The 26,563-nt window shown below is 40.2% G+C and overlaps 1 protein-coding gene across 1 annotated transcript in view; it reads left to right on the top strand.

The window, feature by feature from the left end:
- kat6b (K(lysine) acetyltransferase 6B) overlaps positions 1 to 26,563 on the top strand; it is a 165,382-nt gene that overhangs the window by 78,400 nt on the left and 60,419 nt on the right. Inside the window, exons 6-8 of the mRNA XM_078199592.1 lie at positions 8,821 to 8,953; positions 15,748 to 15,803; positions 17,356 to 17,480. Of these exons, the coding sequence (XP_078055718.1) occupies positions 8,821 to 8,953; positions 15,748 to 15,803; positions 17,356 to 17,480 (314 nt within the window). The remainder of the gene's footprint in view (positions 1 to 8,820; positions 8,954 to 15,747; positions 15,804 to 17,355; positions 17,481 to 26,563) is intronic.

Genomic DNA, 26,563 nt, shown 5'->3' on the forward strand with positions numbered 1-26,563 from the left:
CTACAAATAGATAAAACGAAAAAGAGTGGCGAAAGTAAACATTGGTCCTTTAGAGGACGAGAAGGGGATGTAATAACTGGAAATAAGAAAATGGCTGAGGCATTGAACAGGTATTTTGTGTCCATTTTCACATTGGAAGACACAAATAACATGCCAAAAATTGATGACAGGAAGGCTATGGCAGGTGAGAACCTAGAAACTATCATTATCACGAAAGAGGTAGTGTTGGGCTAAAGGTAGACAAGTCTCCTGGTCCTGATGGAATGCATCCCAGGGTACTGAAAGAGATGGCGGGAGAAATAGCAAATGCACCAGTGGTAATTTACCAAAATTCGCTGGACTCTGGGGTGGTTCCTGCAGATTGGAAAACAGCAAATTTGACGCCACTGTTTAAAAAAGGAGGTAGACAAAAGGCAGGTAACTATAGGCCGGTTAGCTTAACTACTGTAGTAGGGAAAATGCTTGAATCTATCATCAAGGGAGAAATAGCGAGACATCTGGATATAAATTGTCCCATTGGTAAAACGCAGCATGGGTTCATGAAGGGCAGGTCATGTTTGACTAATTTGGTGGAATTCTTTGAGAACATTACATGTGCAGTGGACAATGGGGAACCTGTGTATCTGGATTTCTCGAAGGCGTTTGATAAGGTGCTGCACCAAAGACTGCTACATAAGATAAATGTGCATGGTGTTACGGGTAATGTATTAGCATGGATAGGGGATTGGTTAACTAACAGAAAGCAAAGAGTGGGGGTAAATGGGTGTTTCTCTGGTTTGCAATCAGTAACTAGTGGTGTGCCTCAGGGATCAGAGTTGGGACGCAATTGTTTACAATTTACATAGATGATTTGGAGTTGGGGACCAAGTGTGGTGTGTCAAAATTCGCAGATGACACTAAGATGGGTGGAAGAGCAAAGTGTGCAGAGGACGCTGAAAGTCTGCAAAGGGATATAGATAATCTAAGTGAGTGGGCGAGGGTCTGGCAGATGGAGCACAATGTTGGTAAATGTGAGGTCATCCATTTTGGTAGGAATAACAGCAAAATGGACTATTATTTAAATGGTAAAAAATTGCAGCATGCTGCTGTGCAGAGGGACCTGGGTGTCCTTATGCAGGAATCTCAAGGAGTTGGTTTGCAGGTGCAGCAGGTAATTAAGAAGGCAAATGGAATTTTGTCCTTCATTGCTAGAGGGATGGAGTTTAAAAACAGAGACGTTATGTTGCAGCCACACCTAGAGTACTGTGTACAGTTTTGGTCTCCTTACTTGAGAAAGGATATACTGACACTGGAGGGGGTGCAGAGGAGATTCACTAGGTTGATTCCAGAGTTGAGAGGGTTGGCTTATGAGGAGCGACTGAGTAGACTGGGGCTATACTCATTGGAATTCAGAAGAATGAGGGGAGATCTTACAGAAACATATAAGATTATGAAGGGAAAAGATAAGATAGAAGCAGGGAAGTTGTTTCCACTGCTGGGTGAAACTAGAACTAGGGGGCATAGCCTCAAAATAACGGGAAGCAGATTTAGGACTGAGTTGAGGAGGAACTTCTTCACACAAAGGGTTGTGAATCTGTGGAATTCCCTGCCCAGTGAAGCAGTTGAGGCTACCTCATTGAATGTTTTTAAGGCAAGATAGATAAATTTTTGAACAGTAAAGGAATTAAGGGTTATGGTGAGCAGGCGGGTAAGTGGAGCTGAGTCCACAAAAAGATCACCCATGATCTTATTGAATGGCGGAGCAGGCTCGAGAAGCCAGATGGCCTACTCCTGCTCCTAGTTCTTATGTTATGTTGCACGAAGAGTTTCAGAACAATAGCACAGAAAATTTTAATTATTTGATAGCTTCACCAGATTGCTCTGATCTGGTTGATTGAATAGACAACTTAAAGGCATGCTGACTTCTTGAGGGTGAAATGAAACACGCATTGAAATGCAATATAAGCATTGGTCATCTGTATTATGTCCCGCCCAATATTCATTTCCATTGATTTCAGGACAGGACAAGTGGCGCAAAAGCGTTTCCGCCAAACTTGCCTGTCCATCCTGTGTTTAATTCACTCCTTTTGTATCTGATTGGATAACATTCTGGAATATCATTTGATCTAGGGGCAGTCACCTTTGGTTTTTGCTTTCTGATAAATGGTAGTAAAAATATGATCAAACTACCTCGACAACACTTTTAATAAACTGATTTTCTAATTATATCCATACCAAGTCAAAGTCAAATAGCCTATTTAGATATGCATCAGTTATATGTCTGAATATGTTGAAGTTCATAATCGCCCTTCAATTTCTTTTACCTAATAAAAAATTCTGCAGGTCTTTCCTCAAATAGGGGCCTTAAGTTCCAAAATCACATTTTTCACTCTTCCATAACCACCTTAATGTATGAGTGCCCCTTTTCAAGATTGGATACCCATTATTGCTGATAGTACTCCAGATCTGGCCACATGAAGGATCTGTACAAGATCAGAATAACTTTTGTGAGCTATAAATTCATAATTGTTTAGCTGTAATGCTGTTGGGGTGGATTTAAACTAATGTGGCAGGGGGCTGGGAACTGATGCAGGAAGTCAGAGGGAAGTAAAGTGGGGACCGAAACAAAAGGCAGTAAGGGGAAAAGTGGAAGGCAGAGAAAACAAAGAAAAAGCCCAAAAAGCATCACGATACCGAGTACAGAGACTGTGGAGAGCTCAGTGAATGGACCCAGTAAGGCAAAGAGAAATAAAACACAGGGAGAGTGTACTATACATGACAGGACAGATGGTCTGAGGTGTGTTTGCTTTAACGCAAGGAGTATGACAGATAAGGCAGATAAACTTAAAGCTTGGATTGCTACGTGGAACTATGATGTTGTGGCAACTACAGAGACTTGGATGAAAGAAGGGCAGGACTGGCAGCTCAGCATTCCAGGATGTAGATGCTTCAGGCGAGATAGAGTGACAAAAGAGGTGGGGGTGTTGCTTTACTGATTAGGGAGAATGTCACACCTATACAGAGAGAGGACACCTTGGTGGAATCATGCAGTGAGGCATATGGGTAGAACTCAGGAACAGGAGCGATGCAATCACACTGTTGGAGTTGTACTACAGACCACCCAACAGCCAGCGTGAAGTGGAGGAAGATGTAAAAAACAACAGCGTTGTTGTGATGGGCGATTTTAACTTCCCCAACATAGACTGGGAGTCCTTTAGTGCCAGGGGCTTGGATGGGTCAGAGTTTTGTTCAGTGTGCCCAAGAGTGCTTCTTGAGACAATATGTAGATAGTCCAATTTGGGAAGGGGCTATCCTAGACCTAGTTCTGGGAAACGAGCCTGGACAGGTGATTGATGTCTCAGTGGGGGACCATTTTGGGAACAGTGACCACAATTCTATAAGTTTCAAGATACATGTAGAAAAGGATAGAAGTAGTGCCAGAGTGAAAGTACTAAACTGGGGGAAGGCTAACTACGACAGTATTAGGCAAGAGCTAGGGAATGTAGACTGGGGGTGGCTCTTTCAGGGTGAACCCACATCTAATATGTGGGAGTCTTTTAAAAGTCAGTTGTTAACAATTCGGGACAAGTATGTCCCTGTAAAAATGAAGGAAAAAGATGCCAAGATTCGGGAACCCTGGATGACCAGACAGATTGTGAGCTTAGTGAAAAAGAAGAAAGAGGCATATATAAATTTCAGGAAATTGAAAACGGACGAGGCTCTTGAGCAATACAAAGATAGCAGGAAAGAGCTTAAACAGGGACTTGGGGGGGTGGGGAAGTAAGGGTCACGAAATGTCCATGGCAGGAAGGATTAAGGAGAATACCAAGGCTTTTTTTGCATATATAAGGAGGAAGAGGGTAGTTAAGGAAAGGGTAGGTCCACTCAGAGAGTGGAGGGAATTTGTGTGCTGAGCCAGATGAGGTGGGTGAGGTCCTTAATGAGTACTTTGCATCAGTATTCGCAAAGGAGAAGGATGTGGTGGATGGTGAATGTAGAAAGGAGGATGTTGACATATTGAGATTAAAAAAGGAGGAGGTATTGGAGGTTTTGAAAAACATTAAGATGGACAAGTCCTCAGGGCCAGATCGGGTCTATCTCAGAACACAGAGAGATGCAAAGGAAAAAATTGCTGAGGCCTTGGCCAAAATCTTTGTATCATAGCCACAGGCGAGGAACCAGAGGATTGGAGAGTAGCTAACTCTGTTTAAGAAGGGCAGAAGAGGCAATCTGGAAAATTACAGGCATGTAAGCCTTATATCAGTAGTGGGGAAATTATTGGAGATGATTCTAAGGGACAGGATGTACTCGCATCTGGAAGAGAATAGGCTTATTAGCGATAGGCAGTGTGGTTTTGTGAAGGGGAGGTCGTGTCTCTCAAAATTGATTGGCTTCTTTGAGGAAGTGACAAGAAACATTGACCAGGGCAGGGCAGTAGATGTTGTATACATGGACTTTAATAAAGTCTTCGATCAGGTTCCTCATGGCAGGCTGATACAGAAGGTGAAGTCATATGGGATCCGCGGTGAGCTGGTAACTTGGATCCAAAACTGACTTGGGCATGGAAAGCAGAGAGTAGCTGTGGAAGGGTACTTGACTAACTGGAGGTCTGTGACAACCAGTGTTCCACAAGGATCAGTGCTGGGGCCTCTGTTGTTTGTAATATATATCGATAATTTGAAGGAAAATTTAGGTGGTCTGATTTAGTAAAATTGCAGATGATACAAAAATTGGGGGAGTAATGGATAGTGAGGAGGATTGTCAGAGGATACAGCAGGATATAAATCAGCTGGAGACCTGAGCCAAACCATTGGCAGATGGAATTTAACCCAGACAAATGTGAGGTGATGTGATTTGGAAGGTCTATTGCAGAAGGAAAGTATACAGTAAATGGTAGAGCTCTTAGAAATATTAACATAGAGAGATATCTAGGCGTACAGATCCACAGTTCCCTGAAGGTGGCAACTCGGATGGACAAGGTGGTCAAGAAGGCGTATGGCATACTGGCCTTGCTAAGTCGGGGCATTGAGTATAGGAATTGGAAAATCATGTTGCAGCTGTATAAGACTTTGGTTCAGCTGCATTTGGAGTATTGTGTACAATTCTGGTCGGCACACTACCGGAAGGATGTTGATGCATTGGAAAGAGTGCGGAAGAGATCTACCAGGATGTTGCCTGATTTGGAGGATATGGACTATGAAGAAAGGTTGAACAAACTTGGATTGTTTTCATTAACGTGTCAGAGGATGGTGGGGTGTACCTCATAGAGGTTTACAAGATTATGACTGGCTTGGACAGAGTGGATAGTCAGTGTCTTTTTCCCAGGGTCGAAGGATCAATTACTCGGGGGCATAGGTTGAAAGTGAGAGGCAAAAGGTTTAAGAGAGATGTAAGGGGCAAGTTTTTCCACACACAGGGCGGTGAATGCCTGGAACACGCTGCCAGAGGTGGTGGTGGAAGCAGATTCTAATACAATATTCAAGAGGCATCTGGAAAGATACATGAATAGGAGGGAATAGAAGGATATGGACCACATAGAGGCAAGAAAATGTTAGATTAGAGAGGCATCTGTGTCGGCACAGACTTGGTGGGCTGAAGGGCCTGTTCCTGTGCTGTGCTGTGCTGTTCATTGTTCTCTGATACTGGTTTCAACTCAAAACTATAAGTGAATGGCTTAACTTCAAACCCAGAAGTTGGCTATGCAAGGTTCCATTTCCTGTCCCACTATAAAGTTCCTTACATTTATAAATATTTACAATAACATTCATCTCATTCTTGGGCCATCTGTTTAGTTGGCACAGGTCTCTCTGTAGCTTATGATCGACTTCTGATCGTGTAGCTTTATATCAATAAATGCAATAGTATTGTAGTATTTTTCTCCAAGTTATTTTGAATACTGTGATAAGCAAGAGACCTAAAATGTACTTTTTCAGACATTAATCATCAAAGGTTATAGATAACTGTTTCAATTTATAATTGTTTCTTTCTATTGCTGAGCTTGCCTTTAATCCAGCTAACTAGTTTACTGTTAATCGAAGAGTCTTAACTTTTTAAAAAAGTCTCAGGTAAAAAATGCTTGCTTTTGAAAGTTGAAGAAAAGTACATCAAGTGATTAATTCCAATTCACTATCTCCACAAAGAATTCCAGCATATTAGCGATCCGTGACCTAGATTGTTTCTAACTTCATGTTTATTGGCCTCTGCACTTCAGATGAACAAATGTACTCTATGCATTTTCTCCAGAGCTATGTTAGACTAGTTAGCCTGTAGTTTTATTTTGGCTCCTGGGATGTTTGCACTCATCCAGTCCTTTTGATAATTCCTGTGTTCATGGATCTTTATAATAACATGAATCAGAGTTTCTTTTATTGCTCACCTCTTTCGGTATTCTAGGTTGATTGCCATAAGGCCCAACTGCCTTGCCTGAAATTTCTCTTAAAATAAAAGCCTGTTTCTCCATCCCTCCTATTTTTTCCTAAGTTTTCAGCATTATTGCAGATTATTAAACACGAGCGGGGAACAGATACTCAGTTCATGTTCTGGGGGGACTAGCTCCTTATTTTTCAGTAGGAGACATACTTTGGGTCATGTTCTTTAAAACATTTTCCTCATCTTGTGCTTTAATGTTAGTTTTTGTTGTTGTTCCTGGAGCCAGAATTATTTTCTGGATGGAATTTAGTGCCTCCCCCATGGTGAGTTTGGTGAGGGGAGGGGGGGGGGAGGTATTTAATCAAGTGGGGAAAGTAGTGGGGCAGATCCACACCGAGTGGTGTGCATGATCTTCCTGCCCCACTGCCACTCACTTTGAAATTTTCCTATAGTTCTCAAAGCTGTGTATCTCTGATTTTGGCTCCTACATCCATCCCATTACTTGACCTCCCCTACTTAACTTCTCTCCTAAGACATGGTGCGGAATTCTCACAAAAAGTTTCTAAGTGTCATAAAGGTGAGAATAATGGAGTGATCCCTGCTGGTCCCTCAGGCACATGCTGCACTGTAACCCTCCCACACGGGCTCAAGCACCGTTGCGCAAGGGTGTCCTGATCTCATAGTGCACTGGTAGACCCCCTCCCTCACCCACAGACATGGGGACAAAAACCCCCCCACCATCAATTGGTGGCATGTTCCCCAGCCCTCACTGAGGGCATCGGGATCTCCTCCTCCTCCCGCCGCCACCACGACGACGACGACAGGACTCCAGTGATTCTCACTGTTAACAGGGCGTGCCCGACAGTGCTGGGATTTGACTGGTCTGTGCATAATTAAATGCTACTTTAAATATGCCAATCACCCTTTCTGGGCACAGTCTGGTTCGCGCCAGTAGGAAGTGGCCAGGAAACTCGACAAACAGATTTTTAGGCCCATATGCTATTCTCAGGACCGGTGCAATCTACTAGTGGTGTGGCGAGGTTGGAGAATTGCCCCCATGGACTCGTTTTGGGGTTAAATTTGGCAGACCTTAGTCGTAAAGTTCCTGAGGCTATTTTATTATTAGGGAATCTCTGCTAAGTCCAATCATCTCCTCCCAGCCATCAACAACTATTTCAATTAGAATATGAAAGGCAGTCTCGAGCTTGTATTTTCTCCTTCAGAAAGTAGGGAGGGTACTGTACCTGGTTGTAGATTTTTTATTAATATCCTGGCTGAGATCAAACGGTTCAACACAAACTGGTAATCGGGCTTAGTTTAACCGGCTGAGCTGTTGTCATCATGGGCTTATTCCTTTCAATAATTTTTCAAATTTAACCACATCATCTAGAGCCCAAGTGTCCACCCTACATCCAGGTGATAATTCCAGTTGGTTGCTAAGCACCAAATCTACTTTCAACCCTCCTTCGTGCGGTATTTCTGTGAAATTGCTTGTTCATTCACAACTGCTTTCTCTCATCTAACCACTTTGCTTCTGAGACATTGAAATCTTTCACTGTAATCATATTTTAAATTCTTGTTCAAACAAGTCTGTCTACTTAAATGTGAGCTGCTGGTGGCTATCAATACAAATGATCAGATTTTGCCAATTTCCTCTCCGTTTGCTTCTGTCCTTTCGACCTTTTACCAGTAATATCGTTCCTCAACTGTGATTTACGTGTTGATCCTGGCAAAGTGTCCTCTCATCCCAACTTATGCTCAGAGCCATGTATTAATCAGAGTGGTACATATTTTGGTGAACAATTTTTCCATATGACTTTAACTATTTTATAGTTTCTATTCTGTTCCTGTTAGTAATCTGTATGGGTTAGGGCAAGAGGAGGAAGTGTAAAAGGAGATTATGCTTTAAAATTGGAACAGAAAATTCATCACCCACTACCCTAAGGCAAGTTAATTTCTAGCTACAGCTCATTAGCTTGCAATTAAATCATTATGTTATCTTTCTATCTCCAGTTCCGTCTGCTTTTCTGTGTTCTTTGTGGACTGCTCTCTACCTCACTGGCAAGCTCCTTATTATTCTATAAGATTTATTTCCCATAATTCAGTGAAAGCTAATTCTTGTTCTAGTTAAAGAGATCTCCTTTTCACTAAGTGGGTTTGAAAAAGTCTTCCATCATTGATGTGAGCTCTCTGTCTGTAAAGTGATGGTCATGGGAAAACGGGGCACCTAAGCCCCTGATGATATTGTGAAACCTCTTCTGTACTTCTGCACTAGCATTATTAAACGGGAATTTGGATTCTAATGGTGAGCTGTTTAAGATGCAAATTTAACAACATTCTCATTTCCAGTATTGTTTTCTAACTGGTGTATTTCAGTTGCAGGAGTTGATTCGAATTTGTACCTTAAATGGAATACATGGCACAGATTGGAAAGTTTGTTCAGAAAGCTAATGGCTGTATTCTTTATGATAGGAATGTGGATCTGTCAAATCTGCAGACCAAAGAAAAAGGGAAGAAAGCTACTGCATGAGAAAGCTGCACAGATCAAACGTCGTTACGCAAAACCAGTAGGACGTCCCAAAAATAAACTAAAGCAAAGAACCATGTATGTTTACCCTTTGGAATAAATATAAGTGATTAAAGGTATTTGCAGTGCAATATTTGAAAGAAGTGGAAGTATGTTTGATTAGTTTCTCACTAATTGCCATGTCTCCAAACCCAAATGCTGTGTCCTAGATTGAAAGGGAATTTAGAATTACAAGGCTGTTTAAAACAATAGTGTAGCTTTTTAAAATGGATGCTCCATCCTTTTAAAAAAATATATATTTTCCAATTATCAATAAATATTAAACAGCAGCAAAAATTAAAATGTCTACCTCATTATTGCATCCTTTCATTATACCATACTCCCTCCTACATCTGGCTGAAGCTAAATTATTGACTGCTAAAGTATTGACTGTTAAAGGATTTGGGACACGAAGGACAGTTCACTGACCTGGTAACCAGGAAATTTATCTTCAAGATGCTCATCGTATATCCATCAATCTCAATAAATGCTGCCATTTTGCTCTTTCCAATAATTGCCTTAGTGAGGCTGAACAGTGCTGCTGGTACTGAAGAAATTGAGCAATGTGGGGATCGTACAGAAAGGTGTAGTCGAGGTAAATCGGCTACAATCTTATTGAAAGATGCAAGCGATCCAAAGCGTTGAAAGGCCCACATTGCTCCTATTCCTTGTGGTCCTGTGTTTGCTAGCTTGTTGAAAACTCGCAACTCATGAGGATTTTATTTGTAACTAAAACACATTGGCCACAATTCTCTGGCTGTTCACACCCCGTCGCCACTGCAAGCCAGGATGGAGAATTTGGCGCTCAACCAAATCCCTCACTGCAGCGGGATCAGAGAATCCCATTGGCGTGAATGTTCCCAAATGCAGAAAACCAAGTTCCCTGCAGGTTGTCATAACTGTGGCGCACAGTTCTGAAACATTTTAATTCTGTTATCTTAATTTTGTATGGAAGTGGATACCCACTTAACTTGGTCTTTCATTTTTTTATTATCTTCCCATGGAACAGTGGGACTTCTAGCAATTCATGTGCGATATGTTTAGTGGCAGCAGAGGGGGACCGCCATTGGCCGGCAACGGGATCTTCCAGTCCCGCCGCTGTCAATGGGGTTTCCTGTTGTCCACGCCCTCCACCACAGGGGAATCCGTGATGGGGAGTTCGCCACCAATGGGACCAGAAGATCCCATCCCACCCAATTATTTGCTCCTAAGTTAGAAACCAACAACTAGCTTTGAATTTGGCATCCAAACTTGAGGCTGAATCCACGACATAGGACATAGAACCTCAGCACTTCAAGCTTGCTGCAACAGAAAACATTTTCAAGCATGTTCCACAGGACTTGGTGTTGGGTCCCTTGCTGTTTGTTGTATATATTAATGATTTAGACTTTAATGTGGGAGGCATGATTCGGAAATTTGCAGATGGCACAAGAATTGGCCATGTATTTGATAGTGAAGAGGATAGTTGTCAACTCCAGAATGATATCACTGGTTTGGTTGAGTTGAGCAGAGAAATGGCAAATGGAATTCCATTGGGGAAAGTGTGAGGTAATGCATTTGGGAAGGGCAAACCAAGCAAAGGAATACCCAGTAAGTGGGAAGATATTGAGAGGGGTTGAGGAAGTGAGAGATCTTGGAGTGCATGTCAACAGGCCCTTGAAGGTGGCAGGCAGGTGGACAAGGAAGCAATAAAAAATGCTTCCCTTTATTGGGTGGGGTACTGAATACGAAAGCAAGGATGTAATGAAGGAACTGTATAAAAAGCTGTTTAGGTCATAGCTGGAATTTTGTGTACAGCTCTGGTCATCATATTACATAAAGGACATCATTGCTCCAGAGAGAGTGCAGAGGAGATTTACAAGAATATTGCCAGGGCTTGAAGATTGCAGCAATGAAGAGAGATTGGATAGGCTGAGGGGGTGACTGAATTGTGGTGTACAAAATTATGAAAGGCCTAGGTATGGTAGACGGAAAAGTTTCCCCGAGCTGAGGGGTCAGTTACCAAGGGGCATAGATTTAAGGTGATTGGTAAAAGGATTAGAGGAGGCATGAGGCAAACCTCTTTTCACCCAGAGGGTGGTGGGCATCTGAAATTCAACTGCCTAAGTTGGTGGTTGAGGCTGAAATACTCAACTCATTTAAAAGGTACCTAGGTCTGCATCTGAAGTGCTGTAACCTGCAAGGCTATAGATCCAGTAATGGAAAGTGAGATTAAATTGTGCGGCTAGTTTATTTTTTTTCTCTTGGCTGTCACAGACACGATGGGCTGAATGGCCTCTTTCTGCACTGTAGGTTTTCAATGGTTCCACCATTCAATTAAATCTTGGCTGATCCAGTTATGCTCTCAACTCCACTTTCCACCAGTCTATTGTTTCCATCAGGTTTTTTTTACCTTTTACTTTCATCTGTACTCTTTACTTTTCTAAGGTGCGTTTACAACTTAGCCATTGAAAAAGAGAACGATGCATATCTATATTTGTGTTTCATATTGTGTCAGACCTTGATTGCATTTCTTTGACCATAATCATCAATTGTGCAACTGAGCACAATCCTATCATTTGTTGGTATGTGTAATCCAACAGGGTATTTTTGAGTAATAAAGAGCAGGGACCCTTGTGAACTCATTTTTTTTTTCTTCCTTATCTCAGTATGTAAAACCAATCATCATGCCCCTATTATTCCCACTTGGATCACTCAGAATAAACTGTGGATCAAACCTGGGACTGTTCTGCTTTTATTAAATTGTTCAGGTTTTTGTGAAGTAGAGATTGCCTATGCCTTGCTAATGGGGATATCACCTGTGTTAAAGCAACAGGCTAATGACTCTGAACCAAAGAACATCTGGGGTGTTGGTTTCTCTTTGATTCTGAACTTTAACTGCATTTCTATGCTTAAAAGATTGAGAAAATGTTCCTGGGGGGGGGTGGGGGGGGTGTTTTTAATTCTAAAGCAGATATCCAGCCCAGTAAGAAAAATATTTTTTTTAATTTAAATGCCAAAAAAAGCTGAAAGTTCTATTTAGTGGTGACTGCCCTCAAAATTTTCATTGTCACCTTGTCAGTAAAGTAATTGAGTACAGACAGCTTCTCCTCCAGTGTTCAAGAACTGTCAAACTGTGTAAAGAGACCTGAAAAATACACATTAATGTCAAAGTTGATGGATGTTGACCTTTTGCGGTTGAAGCAAATACTGTACCAATGTTCACCTCTCCTTCATGACACATTTTCAAAAATAAAATCTGTCACCACGCATCCACAGCTATTGCAGGTTCATCATCCTTCAACTGAACTGAACTCTGAATTCAATACAAATGACATTCTCATGAACCAGCAGATTCTATTTCAGATGTCAGATGCGAATAAAAGGATTGAATGTATTTTCCACAGTCCCATATCCACACACTATTCTACTTGAACCGCTTAGTTGTTTACAATTCGTTGATTTGATTTTTTTTTTAAACTGTCAATCTCTTGTTCTGTACTTCTCCTCATTAAGAACTTTGATTTGAGAAATATGTCTCTGTGTACTCGCCTGAAAGAATCATGTCCATAAATCCTGCCCAGAGCATTGAGCAAATTTCCTCCACCTTTTGTCTGAAATCATTTTCCCATAAGTTAGAAGTTAATGTATGAGTCGATGTTTATCTCAGTGCAGTGAGAGAACATCTAAATGTTTGAATAATGCAAAATTGTGAACCATGACCAGCGACACATTCTCCCAAATCTCTGGCACTTGTGTTGCTTTGAAAAGTACTTAAGAGCCTCAAATACTTCAAGAAATGTGATGTCCCTAAGCAATGCAGGAATCCAGTCCATTTCCCTTGCAAGGTTGCAAATGGAGTTCCATCCAGAGAAAAGCCAGTTTAGAAGTTATTCATTTGGCAGACAATCCTCTTGATAACTGGGGTCAGTTTTTATGATTTGACAAATGGAATTAGTGAATTATTTGTGTGTTCCCCATATTAATGGAGCAGCTGGGATAAAGATACTGCATAAACAAACAAACAGATTGAGCCTTGCAGGGAAAGTTGGGTAGAGTGACTGACAACTTGACCAAGATGGGTTCTGAAAATGTTAATGCAGTGGAAATTCCAAAATGGCTCAAGGTCCTGCCACCAGTGGTAGTATGAAGGAAGTGGTTATGTATGAATTGCCAAAGCTGAAGGATCAAAATCATAAGGGATTAGAAGAGGAGAGGACAAGGTAATTCATGGATTGGGGGAAAAAAAGAAAATATATGTCAGTGAAAACCACTATTATGAGCAAGCAGAATGTAATCTGGAACAGGATGTGGGCTGTTTTGAAACAGGAGCAGTGCCTGAGCAAAGGGAGCAGCTAAGAATGGTGACTCCTTTTGTCATTTCAGAAGTTGACATCGTGATGATATTTCTCTTTTGCTAAAACTTCATCTATTGCTAAGTTCAAAAAACTTTTATTGTTTGGGAAGTTAGTTGAGGTGGTTTTATAATTTTAATATCACATCCTGAGCAATATGTTTTTATTTATTTATGATGCTTTTCCACACTCAATGGAAGTTATAAGAATGTAAAGTAAGTTTAAAGTTTATTTACTAGTCACAAGTAGGCTTACGTTAATACCGCAATGAAGTTACAGTGAAAATCCCTGACTTGCCACACTGGTGCCTGTTCGGGTATACTGAGGGAGAATTTAGCATGACCAATCCACCTAACCAGCTCCTATTTCGGACTGTGGGAGGAAACCGGAGCACCCGGAGGAACACGCAGACACAGGGAGAACATGCAGACTCCTCACAGTCAGTGACCCAAGCTGGGAATCAAACCTGGGTCCCTGGTGTTCTGGGGCAGCACTGCTAACCACTGTGCCACCCGGTGTGATTTATGAAATGCGAAAGGGCAATTCAACTTAAATTAAAGCAATACATTTATTGGATTAATGCATCAAAGTTGCTGCACTTGTTCAGTCTCTAATTCCCCAGCCTGTCCATCACCATATTGTTCTACACTTATTGGTATTCTATTAATGGGAATCAGCTGGAAAATACTGCAGTAGAAGTGAACTAAACAGGATAGCCATTATTTGACAGTTTCATGACATTATTTATGTACTTTCATATAAACTTCCAGCTAAGTGGCTTCTTAATTCTGATGGCATGTCCTCTTGTCCTACCTTCCCAAATAATTCACTGTTACCGATTAAAACTGACATATCCGCACACCCTGGATTAGCTCAAAATAAGCTTTATTTCCTCTTACCAGTGACCTTTGCCTAAATCCTTTGTATCTGTCCTCTGTATCCTTTCTGATTCCACAGTACTGCTTTGGAAAGTTGAAGATTCAAGTTGGGTATAATATTATAGTGTGATTTCACTAATATATTTGAAAGAGTTGCTACAAAGTCTGAGGACTTGTACTCCATGCTTCTCCCAAAGTGCCCTCCCATTTTCTTTGTCTTCGATTCATCTAAACTTGACACTGCGGTTGTTTAAAAATTGCCCTGTTCCACTTTTATCAAGATGGGGCTGTTTATTTTGCTACCATTAAACGCTTTACTTTGCATTTAGCCATATTAAACATTAAGTGCCAGTTATAAGCTTTGTAAAGGTTATCAGAATCTCTTGAAAATTATCCGCTTTTTGTCCTGCATCTTGTTCTGTGTGCAACTGTGGTATTTAAATCTAGAAATTCAAATTTGTAAACCCTATGTGATTTATAATGTTTTAAAATATAATTCTAAGGGCACATTCTTTAAAGGACATGATTAATTCTACCAGCTTGAGTAATTACATTTAGTTTTACTCTCTATTCAGCTTTCAGTCAATATCCCTATTTCACTCCTAATTAAGGGAGCTGTCCCTTTCAGTGCAGCCCTTCAAGAGCAGTCCTTCAGATGCTCTTTGGAAGAACAGATAATAGGTATCTGCCAATATCTGCCAACTTAGTCATATTATCATAGTCATTTAAATTTATAAGACACTGGATTCACTTCATAACTTAATGCTAACATTTGTAAATCATTCTGAACCGAAGTTGTGAATCCAAAACTCTTGAGTGAATAAATACAAAACACATACATTTATAGACAATGCAACAAGGAATGGTTGAACATTAGATTACTAGATAACTAATCAAAAGTTTTATTCATCTATTTAATAAATTACCTTGTATGGACAGACGCTCACATTTCCCAGTACACTGCATTGATGCATTAGTTTGAAGCATGGCTATATAACAACATTGCTTATTGGTACGTTAAGGCACACTCTGTCACAAAGTAGAACGTTTCGGTATAGGTTGACCTGAGTGGGTTCGTGATCCATAGTCCTTTCGGTAATAGGTTGACCTGAGTGGTTTCGGTGGGTTTGTGATCCGCTACCAAATAAACCTGTTGGACTTTAACCTGGTGTTGTTAAAACTCTTACAAAGTAGAACAACAGAGTTTTACATGCATGGTTTCCATGTGCCATTTGTGAATTTTAGCCAGGCTATTTGGAGGATGTGCAGAGAAGTGGAGGGACACTTCTTTTTGAGGAGTTTACCTATTCTACTTTTATGCATTTTATGATGGTTAATTACACTGGCAGTGACCTTAGAAGTGATTTAGCTGCTTAACCACCTGCATTGGAGAATAGTTTGAGATGTGGGAATGTAAATGATGAGGTAGAAATAACTCCATATAACAAGAAACAAAGTAGCAGAAATGTTCACAAATATAAATCAGTAACATCAAATAGAAATGCAGTCTGATTGAGCAATATTTTCCTCATTTATATTTTGCATCCATATATTTTAGAAAAACTAGAAATGTTGCATATTCTTTCCTTCGTAATAATGCTGTACTTTGCCCTTTCCACAGATCTGCAGACAATGATGAAGGATCTATGACAATGGACACAGGAAGGGGGTCACCTGGTAGGGGTCAAAAGACTAAAATCTCTACCACACCTTCATCTCGTCATGCTGCGTCTCTAAAGGACTCGAGCAGCAGATTGACTCATACAGACTCAACCCTGGCTGGTGCTACCAAACTCTCCATTAACCAAACAACTTACGGCCTTGTTGATGGTCTAACTAAATTTTTTACACCTTCACCTGATGGCCGAAAGGCACGAGGTGAAATTGTAGACTTTTCAAAATGCTATTTGCTGAAAGAAAAGTGCAAGCTGAAACAATCAGCTACATTTAACTCTAGATCATGGTCTCCAGGTATTGCTCAAAAGTTAACCCCATTCTATCAATCCTCACTTCCTAGTCAGAGCCCCAGTTCACACAAATCCAGCACCTCCACTTCTGCTAACTCACCTCAAAGTTCTTCCAGCCAATCAAGCGTTCTATCTCTTAGTAACCTTCCTAACCGCAGCCATATAAAGGGACTCTTTGATGGGCTATCTCATATTTATACTATTCACAGAAAGTCTCGTAAAAAGGGACACCCCAGTTATGCACCACCTAGGCATACGCAGCATAAGCCTGAGTTGGCTCCCACACCAAAAGCCTACTCTCATTTCCAACAGAAGAAATATGGTGGTAGCTTTATGTTCCCTACCTTTTCCCATGCATGGAGGGCTTCCAGAACATGCTCACTGAAATCATTTGCTCACTTCAGACAAACTTCTTTCCTTGTAAAGCACAAAATATTAGGCAGATTAAAATGTAGGTTGACCCCTCAAATGGGGACCCCCTCAGCAGGGATGGGGAGCTTGGCACACGGAAGGATTAAACGTGATCGGGACGATGGTAAGCAAAGGTCCAAACCAACCTGCGTCCTGTCCAGTGAAAGTTTACTCTATTTTACCACGTAGCCCTTAGCTTCTTCTCTTGTTCCTCCTTCACTTTTGTAGGAATGTAAACAAACAAAACATCTCGTCCCTTTTTCTAATGCTAACTAAATATCTTAACACTTTTCAAATAAACTTATATTACAGATCAAACATCTTTTTTACTTTGCATCTGTTGTAGTACTAAGATTCCCCAAATGCTTGCATAGCACTAATTACAGCTTTGTAGAATTGCATGGCCATCCAATTTGCCACATTACCCCTCTCCCTCTTTCAGTCCTTTCCAAACGGTGGAGTGACCATTGTGATTGTTTACCTCCAATGTTAACAGTGAGAAGTGGCAGATATCTTAACCTTCTATTCTGCATTAACTTTCTTTTCTGCATTTTACAATATTTTTCCTCTGCTTTATTTCTTTGCATAAAGTAATATCAATCTTGCTGGATTTCAGCAACAAAATAAATACTGCTGCTGAATTACTTTGTGCTACTGCCTGCCTTTGCTGCATGTCTTAGTTGTGTGATTATTAGTATTTAGAATTGTTATGTCACCTGAGTAATAAAGCACCAGGAAAAGTTATGGACTTTTCATGGAGCTTTTAATGGAGCATATAATTAAATTTACATGAAGGTCAGTTCTGCTCATGTACATGAACGTTTTCCTTGTGTTGCTTTGGTGAACTGCAGACAATGAAGAAATTATGAAAAATATCAAAAAGGATAGTACAGATGGGGCTGCAGCCTGCCACCAGGACAATGTGACGGAGGAGGATTTGGAAATGTTCAGGCAAGCACGAGATCTATCACTTCAGGTGAGACATTTTATTTGATTAGTGAAACTAATTCCAGTCTTGTCACTGGTTGTTACAATCACACATATGGATTCATGTATTTTGTGCGTCTTAAAATTAGTTCTGTAGTAAATAAATTCATGATGTGGAGATGCCGGCGTTGAACTGGGGTGAACACAGTAAGAGTTTTAACAACACCAGGTTAAAGTCCAACAGGTTTATTTGGTAGCAAATACCATTAGCTTTCGGAGCGCTGCTCCTTCGTCGTGTTGTTAAAACTCTTACTGTGTAAATAAATTCAGCATGGGCAAAATGTAACTGTTTCTTGCCTATTAAATCCTGTAATGTACATCTTTGCTTTTTAGCGGATGAGATGTATGACACAGTTCTTTAGTGCAAGAATATTGCAGTCAACAAAACATGCAAAAATAACTACAGGGGAAAGGCTTTCTTAAATATGTTATATCTGTATGTATAGGCATATAAAAACCTTCACTCTGATGTTATAAAGTCAGGATAACTTTTATAACTAACTGTCTTGCAGAAGATTAGTACAATGAAGGGCTTAAACAAGCTTCTATCTACAGTGACCATTTTAATTTTATTTTCATCACCATTACAATTGGATAAATTAGCAAAAAAAAACATTTACCATTTTTTTGAAGTAATCAGATTGTAATGAATCAGTTTGAAAGTAGTTTTATTTCAAATAAATGGTGTCCTCCTATGATTATTTACGTATTATGAACTTCAATACGTGACAAAGTATATTTGGTTTCAATACACCAAAATGTAGAAAATTGCATAACTCTCTCTCTCCCTCTCTAAAGTTGTAATTAATTTGTGATTAAAATTACTTTCTAAACCACTCAAACTTTGTTGTGGGATGCATAGTGTATTTTGATGTCACATGTTGCAGCTTCAAAGGTAGCTTTTATTCTCTTTCGTTCCTAATCAGTGGCATCTTCTGATTGCGTACACTCTTCCATCTAAATATGCTGTACTAGTGGACATTCACATGTAAACGCATGATGATTAGTGGCAGGAGGAAGAAGGTGATGGTCAAAGGTTGTTTTTGTGACGGGAGGCTTGTGTCCAGTTGTGTTCCGCAGGGATTGGTGCTGGGTCCCTTGTAGTAGTAGGCTGTATGTAGTGTACATTAATGATCTGGACATGAAGGGCATTGATCGGGTGGATAGGAAAGAACTTTTCCCCTTAACCCAGGGGTCAATAACCAGGGGGCATTGATTTAAGTAAGGGGCAGGCGGTTTATAGGAGATTTGAGGTCAAACATTTTCACCCAGAGGGTGGTGGGAATCTGGAACTCACTTCCTGAAGGGGTAGGAGAGGTGGGAACCCTCAACATTTAAGACATATTTAGATGAGCACTTGAAACGTCATAGCATACAAGGCTATGGACCAAGTGTTGGAAAATGGAATTAGAACAGATAGGTGTTTGATGGCCATGTAACATGATGGGCCAAAGGGCCTCTTTCCATGCTGTAGAACTCTGACTATGAGGGCAGAGCTGGAACCTGATTTGATATATTTTTTTAAAGAAATGCTGAAGTAATATCGGACTTGTATTTTTTAAGAAGGTGAACTAACTTGGTGTGACTATATTGACTTTTATTCATACGTGGATTCAGTTTGAAAGGTGTAAATGTACTTTTCTGTTAAATTCAGATCAGTTGTGACTAATTTACATAGATGCATTTACTCTGATAGGCTTGCATCTGAGCTACAACTGTGTCAGAAACTTACTAGAACGTTTTAATTATGTGAAGACAATGATATTTCTTGTGAAGTGATTAATTTTATTCTTCATTTGAATTCTCTGCACAGTATCCATATAGTCCATTATCTGGTTTCTTCATGACTAACTTCAGAGAGTGACTTTTAACATGTTTATTTACTATATTGTTATGCAGAAACTGAAGTCTGTCTTTCTTTGCCAACAATGAACTTGAAAAAATGAGTACAGTAAAAATTACCAAAAATCTATCCATTAGTGTTAGATGATGAACGATTTAAAATTATTTTTAAAACTTTGATTATTGGGGTGAACTGGTATTTTTGCTTTGCAGAACTCAACCATGACAAGAGGTGTCGTCACTGAAGCAATATTAAAAGAGGCTGAAAAATTAATATAATAGTTCGGCAAATTTACCAGTGTGGCTAATCTATAAAAATGAGAGAAACTCTGAATTTGATTTTTTAGCCTGTGGTAATCCCAACAAAGACTGGGCGGCACAGTGACACTGCAGTTAGCACTGCTGCCTTACAGTGCCAGGGACCTGGATTCAATTTCAGCCTTGGGTGACTGTCTGTGTGGAGTTTGCATATTCTCCCTGTGTCTGTGAGGGCTTCATCCAGGTACTCCAATTTCCTCCCACAGTCCAAAGATGTGCAGATGAGGTGGATTGGCAAGGCTAAATTGCCCCTTAGCATCCAAAGATGTGTAGGTTAGGTGGATTACAGATGGCATAAGACATTAACCAAATGTCATCCTCCTGCATTGTAGGAATTCTATGGATTAGAATTAGCCTCAGATCCTGGGTAAGGGAAGGGAAAATCAACTATGGTTCTCACAGAGATGGACATAGGTGCGAACAGGATTGTATTTGGCTATGATGGCTAAGTGGTCAAATAGTAGGAAATTCTAATTTGCGAAGGATCACACTTGACGTAGTAAAATTAGAAGTTTATTTATTAGTGTCATAAGTAGGCTTACATTAACCCCACAATGAAGTTACTGTGAAAATCCCCTAATCGCCACACTCAGGGTACACTGGGAAAATTTAGCATGGGCAATGCACTTAACCAGCGCATCTTTCAGACTGTGGGAGGGAACTGGAGCACCCAGCGGAGGATACCCACACAGACACGGGGAGAACATGCAAGCTCCACACAGACAGTGACTCAAGCCGGGAATCGAACCTGGGTCCCTGGCGCTGTGAGGCAGCAGTGCTAACAACTGTGCCACCGTGCCATCCTCGGATGTAGCTCGGAATAGCTAAGGATGATCCTCCCTGTGGAACTGAACCCAACCAAGGGCAAACACTTTGAAGAGGGTAGGAGGGAGGAAAAATTAGGTGGAGAAAGATGTGTGAAAGAAAGAAAGGCAAACAGTATTTCTTTTTTAAAAAGTAAAGTTGGGAGAAAAAATGAAGTGATGTGATTTTATCTTATCTTGCAATTTTCTCCCACAAATTCTCCAATTAGCAACAAATGGAAGGTGAAAATAAGGGGGGAAATGAAGAAGTCCAGGTCTTGCATTGGAAGGAAAATATATTTTACATGTGCTGTACTGTTAACCTTATAAACACTAACTGCAAATGCTGATCTCCCATATATCATGTTGATGCAACATAGCTGATCGTAAGACATTTAGCACTTAGCCATGGAACTTTCTCAATCTTACTAGTGCCCTGATGGGATTATAGCCAGTCCTTCCCTCTGTGGCATGTCGCACTACTGTTGTGTTGTGCTTCTATCACTACTTTCTCAGTTTAGAGTTTTTGCCTTGGAACTTGCACCTGACTGGTTTGATAACTGGTTATTAGTAACTCAAGTGAAAGGACAGTGTCTTAAGTGCAGAACTTCACATTCAGAATATGAGGCTTAACTCTTGACAACTTTTGAAAAGATGAGAAATATTATCAGAGCCAGTAGTTGAGCTCCTCAGAATCCCTCTGTTGTTATATTTCTGACCCAAGAATAACCTGATCTGAAAAAAACTGAAGTTTTACCTTGTATAAAGTTTGTCAACTATTATGTTTCATGAAAGCAGCTCAAATCTTTGTATGATTCAGAAACAGTCCCTTATACTCACTGCTTTTTTGACTTAATTTGCAATCGCTAAATATATTACTCAGATTAGTGTCACAAAAATTCTCATCTATTTCAATTGTATTAGCCATTGAAGCCAGCTGTTTTTTTAATTAATGCTTGTCTTCATTGTAAAATATTGCAACATCTAAGAACGTTTCTTTCGGACTTTGTTACTTCTTGCTGGGACTGTAGGGTTATTTGTATGTCATCTAGCACTTGGGCTAACCAGTTAGCTTTTGTCACAAAAGACTGACTTCAGGATCCAATACCGGATTGAGAGAGGACTGAGAGAATTGCTGCAGTAGGACCAATGTTGCATCTTCCTGGAGGCAGCCTCCTAATTGGCCACATCTGAGCTTGCCATCCTACCAAACATTGACAGGCAAGCTCCTAACACTGCTGGCCCATTCAGAGGACCAAATCTCTAGAGCCTCGGCAGCCACAAGAGAAGAGGCGAATGCTGCTAAGGCAGGGTGGAGACCTGCAATGAAGCCTCCACATGGAGGAGCCCTCTCTGGGCTGCACATCAAATAACTAGCACCTAGACCTGTAAATGAATTTATTTGTAGAGGAAACCCCTTCACTGGATCAGTCTTTGTTGTGATCACAGCCTTTCATCAATGCAGTCCCTCCTTGCATCATGAAGCTTCCTGCGGTGATGGTTTCCCAGCCTGCCAGCGAGATGGCAGAGAGGTCGCAGAGCTTTCCCTAAATTAAGGCTTTAACAATGTTATGTGTCTGCCTGCCTCCGAGGAGGGGGCAGCTGATCAATGCCAAGCCAGTCTCAGTAAGCTCCTTGGCAGTAGAAATACGTCAGGGAACTGGCCCGTTGCAGCTTCCCTAAATTTTCCTGTTTGCCCAAACTGCCAAATGTTAGCATGTCCACAGGGTTTCATTATTAGCACGGCCTATCATATGCAGAGATAACAGCATGCTCTTTGAAGCATAAGCTTAGTCATATTACCCCGTTTCAGAGAGGCTTGAGGCTACAAAAACAGTGCAAGGAACTTGACTGCAATCTCCACATATTGATAGCAGTGAGCTGGTGAGGACCAGTAAATTTATTCTCTCCATTTTTTTCTACCTCTTACAGCTGGAGCTATCAGAATTGAGCCACGACAGTGTAAACCAATTTCTGCAAAGACTAAAATGAGAATAATGATAACTTAAGTTTGCCTGTTCACAATAGCTTTTCAGTTCCCCTGGTTTCTCCAGTTAATCATATGTTGAAAGTTGTGGAATAAGTCAGCAAAGATCAACGCCAGAATTTTTCCGCCATGGGGGTGGGCGCAGCTCAACAGAATTTTCAACAGAATTCTCCATTGGCCTTGGGCAGGATTTTATGAGGCTCGCCCGAGCGAGGTTGTAAAATATCGACCCAAGTCTCACTTGTTGGTAACAGTTCAGAAATTGCTGCCCTTGTGCATTCTACCTCCATTTGATGAGCTATGCAATATCTGTGATGTCATTGTGGGGAGGCATTTCATGGAAGTTAGGTATTTCTTCATGAAAAGAGAATGTCACCACATGTTTTTCATAGGTAGTTCTAGAATGATATATGCACATACCTGGATACCCATTATGTAAAGAAATGCTAAAAAGAGAGTGAATAACGATTAAAAAGGGGAGGGCATGTTAACCAGAATGGCATCCAAAAGCAAAACTCTCTTTGAATGGTAACACTGTTTCATTACAGGGTTGTCTAGGTTTAAAAAAACACTTTGTACATGATCTTCATGTGGGATTTCTGGGGATAAGAAAGGAAGAAATGAGAATTGCTGATCGTCCTCACATTCAAGTCTAGCCACAAAAACACGAGTATTTCTAAGACACATGTCAATATTGGTCGCCTATGTTTAGGCAGTTTGTGCATTTTGAGACCCTATGTAGTCCTAGTAGGACAGGTCTTGTGGTATGTATTTAGGGAATTGGGTCACCAAATGTATTTGGAGAAGAATTAGTTGAATTGATTTTGATAATTGTTTGAAGGCTGTTTCTAGACATCTGCAGCACTGTTTTCTGCTTGATAGCATAGTGGTCTGGACTTTTCTTCAGACATGACATTTAAGTGATGTTATTTCTGCTGCCGCGTGAGCCATTATTTAACTTGCATTGTGTTTTTACTAATTATCTGTATTCTCCAACCCTAGGTGGATCGTGCCTTACGACCAAAGTCAGTTGGGGGATGGGATGGAGAGAGGGACATTTCTCCTATAGTCAAGAGTGACAATGTTTGCCCTCCATAATCCCTTAGCTTGTGCCAGTCTTTGCTGTTCCGCAGCTTTTATGGCTCACATTTTTACCCACTCCTACAATGCTGTTCTTTTTTGATTATATCCTTCACTGTGTGAAGAAGAGAAATTAGAGAACTACAGTATGTACTAGCTTCAAATAAGTTATCTGTAGAAGAAAGTTTTCTGCCTTCCACTGATTCTAGAAATTTGTCTACATGGTAGATGAATATTGTTGTATTTGCCTTAATGTACCTTACCTTAAAGATTCAGAGCATGGAATTGCTAAACTAGTCATTAATACAGAAGTAGTACAGATTGAATTTGTTATAATAGAGGTTTCAGAGAAGTCTACAGATATTACATTTTGAACAAATTTGGTGCTTCCTATAAGGTTCACGTTATCATTTCAGGTTCTTCAGCACCATCGTTTTAAATTGACTAGCAAGCTATCTATTTGTTCATGAGTGGAATCCTAATAATGCCCTCCTGAGTTTTGAAAAATTGGTTGGAGCATTGCATCTTCTACTTCAAGTGTAGAAACAAAATGTATTATTATCTTGTCAAATAAGATGATTTGTGAGCCAAATGTCCATGTCTGCAGACTCTTACTACACTAGTTTTGTTTACCCAAAAGTAGAGATATGTTCTGCGTAAAGGCTGAGCTAAGTTTCCCAATTCTGCTCTCTTTTTCATTAGTCTCTAACCACCAGTGGTGTAAGAACATGCTCGATTAGTGAAGACACAGTTCAGAGTGTGTTTCTCAGAGTATTCCTGTTCAATAGTTGTATGAGCCCCTTCACTTTAATCTTAGGGATTAACTTTGCCAGTTATTTCTCCATTTTCCTTTCTGAGTAGGTCACTAAAGGCTAGTTGCTTCATCGATACTCCTGACTGGTCTGAAAACTTAAGAATAGTGAGGTTTACTGGAGATCCAATAGCATGATTATTTCAGTATTCAGATGTTATTGCCTACCTCTGTTTATAGGATGTCCTCTACCTTGGATCTAAGAATATAAATGATTAATGAAGAGAAATACTCTGTAAACATCTTTAAAGATAAGTAAACATTCCTCCAAGCTGTGTTGTAGCTTACCAGTAAAGTTATATCAGCCTTTCTAATGTTCCCAAAGGCCATCGCCAATTGGGAATCACAGCAGCTTTTTCAGTTATGAATGGATTACGATAGATTGATTTATACATCTCGAGACAAAAATTGAACTCCTCTATAGTAGATATGTACAGTTGTGCAGTTAACTATGAATACACCATAATCTGTTCATTATTAGGGTGCCATTCAAGTCTCCTTGAATTAGGACATTACCCTCGGCATTGTAACATTTGAAATCTGAAATCAAATGAGGTACAAAAACAAGGATGAACAATGCAACCAGTAGGTTTGCCAACATTCTCTTTGCTAAATAAGATCACGTACTGGCATGTTTTCATAATCGAAATATAATCTAACCATAGAAGTAATCTCCCTATTTTGAGGCAGGATCTGAAAATGATGCACAACTTTAATTAGAGATTTTCTCACAGTACCAGGTACTAACATCATAACCATAGAAACAAAATTGCTTCAGGTGGAGTGTAACTGTACGCACTTCCTCCCATATCTTTCCCGTGTTCTTTCAGGAAAACGGACACAGTTTCTCGTTATCTCAGTCACATCCTAATTTTTATATTTCCCTGAAGTCAAAAATCTTAACGAGTCAGTAGGATCTTTCTGACCTTTCTAACGGAAATCTACCATCTGACCCTATCACATTCGAGCTTTATAACTGTGGCTGTTAAACAAGAGAGCAGGGTATTCATGATGAGATGACAGGCTTGGATATAGATGTTTCTTTTCTGAGTTCAGGGTTTTCTTCAAGCAGCAAGACCATGAATTACAATAAATATATACATTGTCCTTTGTTAGATTTGTATGCTTTTTTGTGCCGGTTCTTCAAGTCAGTTCCTGAAACATTTCAAGGTGCCGGACCTTATTGAAATGAATGTGCATTCTCCATGACTGAGGCTGAAATGACTGATTGCTACAAAGCAGCATATTCAATGATGCTTTTTAAGAGTGAAATATCTTGACTTTATCTCAATTTCCATTCACCCCCATCTTCTCAGCATTAGAGTTGGCGGATTTATTAATCATTTGAGAATTTCTTTCATCACCCAGTTTATACCTCTCCAGCAGTTTTGGATCTCACTAATTAAAAGGAAAGCACTGCCCTGCTCTCAGGATAACCCAAAGTACTTCACATCCAATGAATTTATCTTTGAAATGCCACTGTAAAACACAACAGCTAATTTGTGCAACGGAAATGAGATGAATCATTCTGGTGGTATTAGTTGATGAAGGTTAAGACACTGAAAAAGTACTTGTTCTTTGATTAGTGCCACAAGGTTTTTATTTTACACGCACCCCAGCAGGCAGAACAGGCCATAGTTTAGTATGTCGGTTGAAACATGCAGTTTAATGCAGCAGATTATGTGCTGAGGTATTGAACTTGAGTTTGAGCTCGCAGCCTTCTGATTCTCAGAGTGCTAGTAACTGAGCAAAACCTGTCAGGAGACAAGACATCAATAATTGGTTAGTGCTGGAACTCTACATATTGATAAACTGGGCACAAGTCAAATAAATATTAATTGCTGCTTTAGCTACATTTACCCTAAAGATCATGACATTTGATATCTGTACATGGGCGAGTTCCCAAGTGTTCCTTGCAAAGTGCTTCTTTTCCATTAAGTTTTATAAAATCATAAAATGGTCACAGCACAAAAGGAGACCATTCGACTCACTGTTTCTGTGCTTGCAGTCCATAAGAGGAGCTCAGCTAGTTGCCCACCCCATCCATTCCCTGTAGCTGTTCAACTTTATCCTCTTCAGGCACTTACAAAATTCCCTTTGAAAACCACGATGGAGTCTGTCTCCACCACTCTCTGCATTTCAGATTTTAATCACTTGTTGCATGAAAAGGTTTTTCCTCATGTCACCTTAGGTTCTTTTGTCAATTAGCTTAAATTAATGTCCTCTGATTC

The sequence above is a fragment of the Mustelus asterias genome, chromosome 28 (assembly GCF_964213995.1).
Source record: "Mustelus asterias chromosome 28, sMusAst1.hap1.1, whole genome shotgun sequence".
Lineage (NCBI taxonomy): Eukaryota > Metazoa > Chordata > Chondrichthyes > Carcharhiniformes > Triakidae > Mustelus > Mustelus asterias.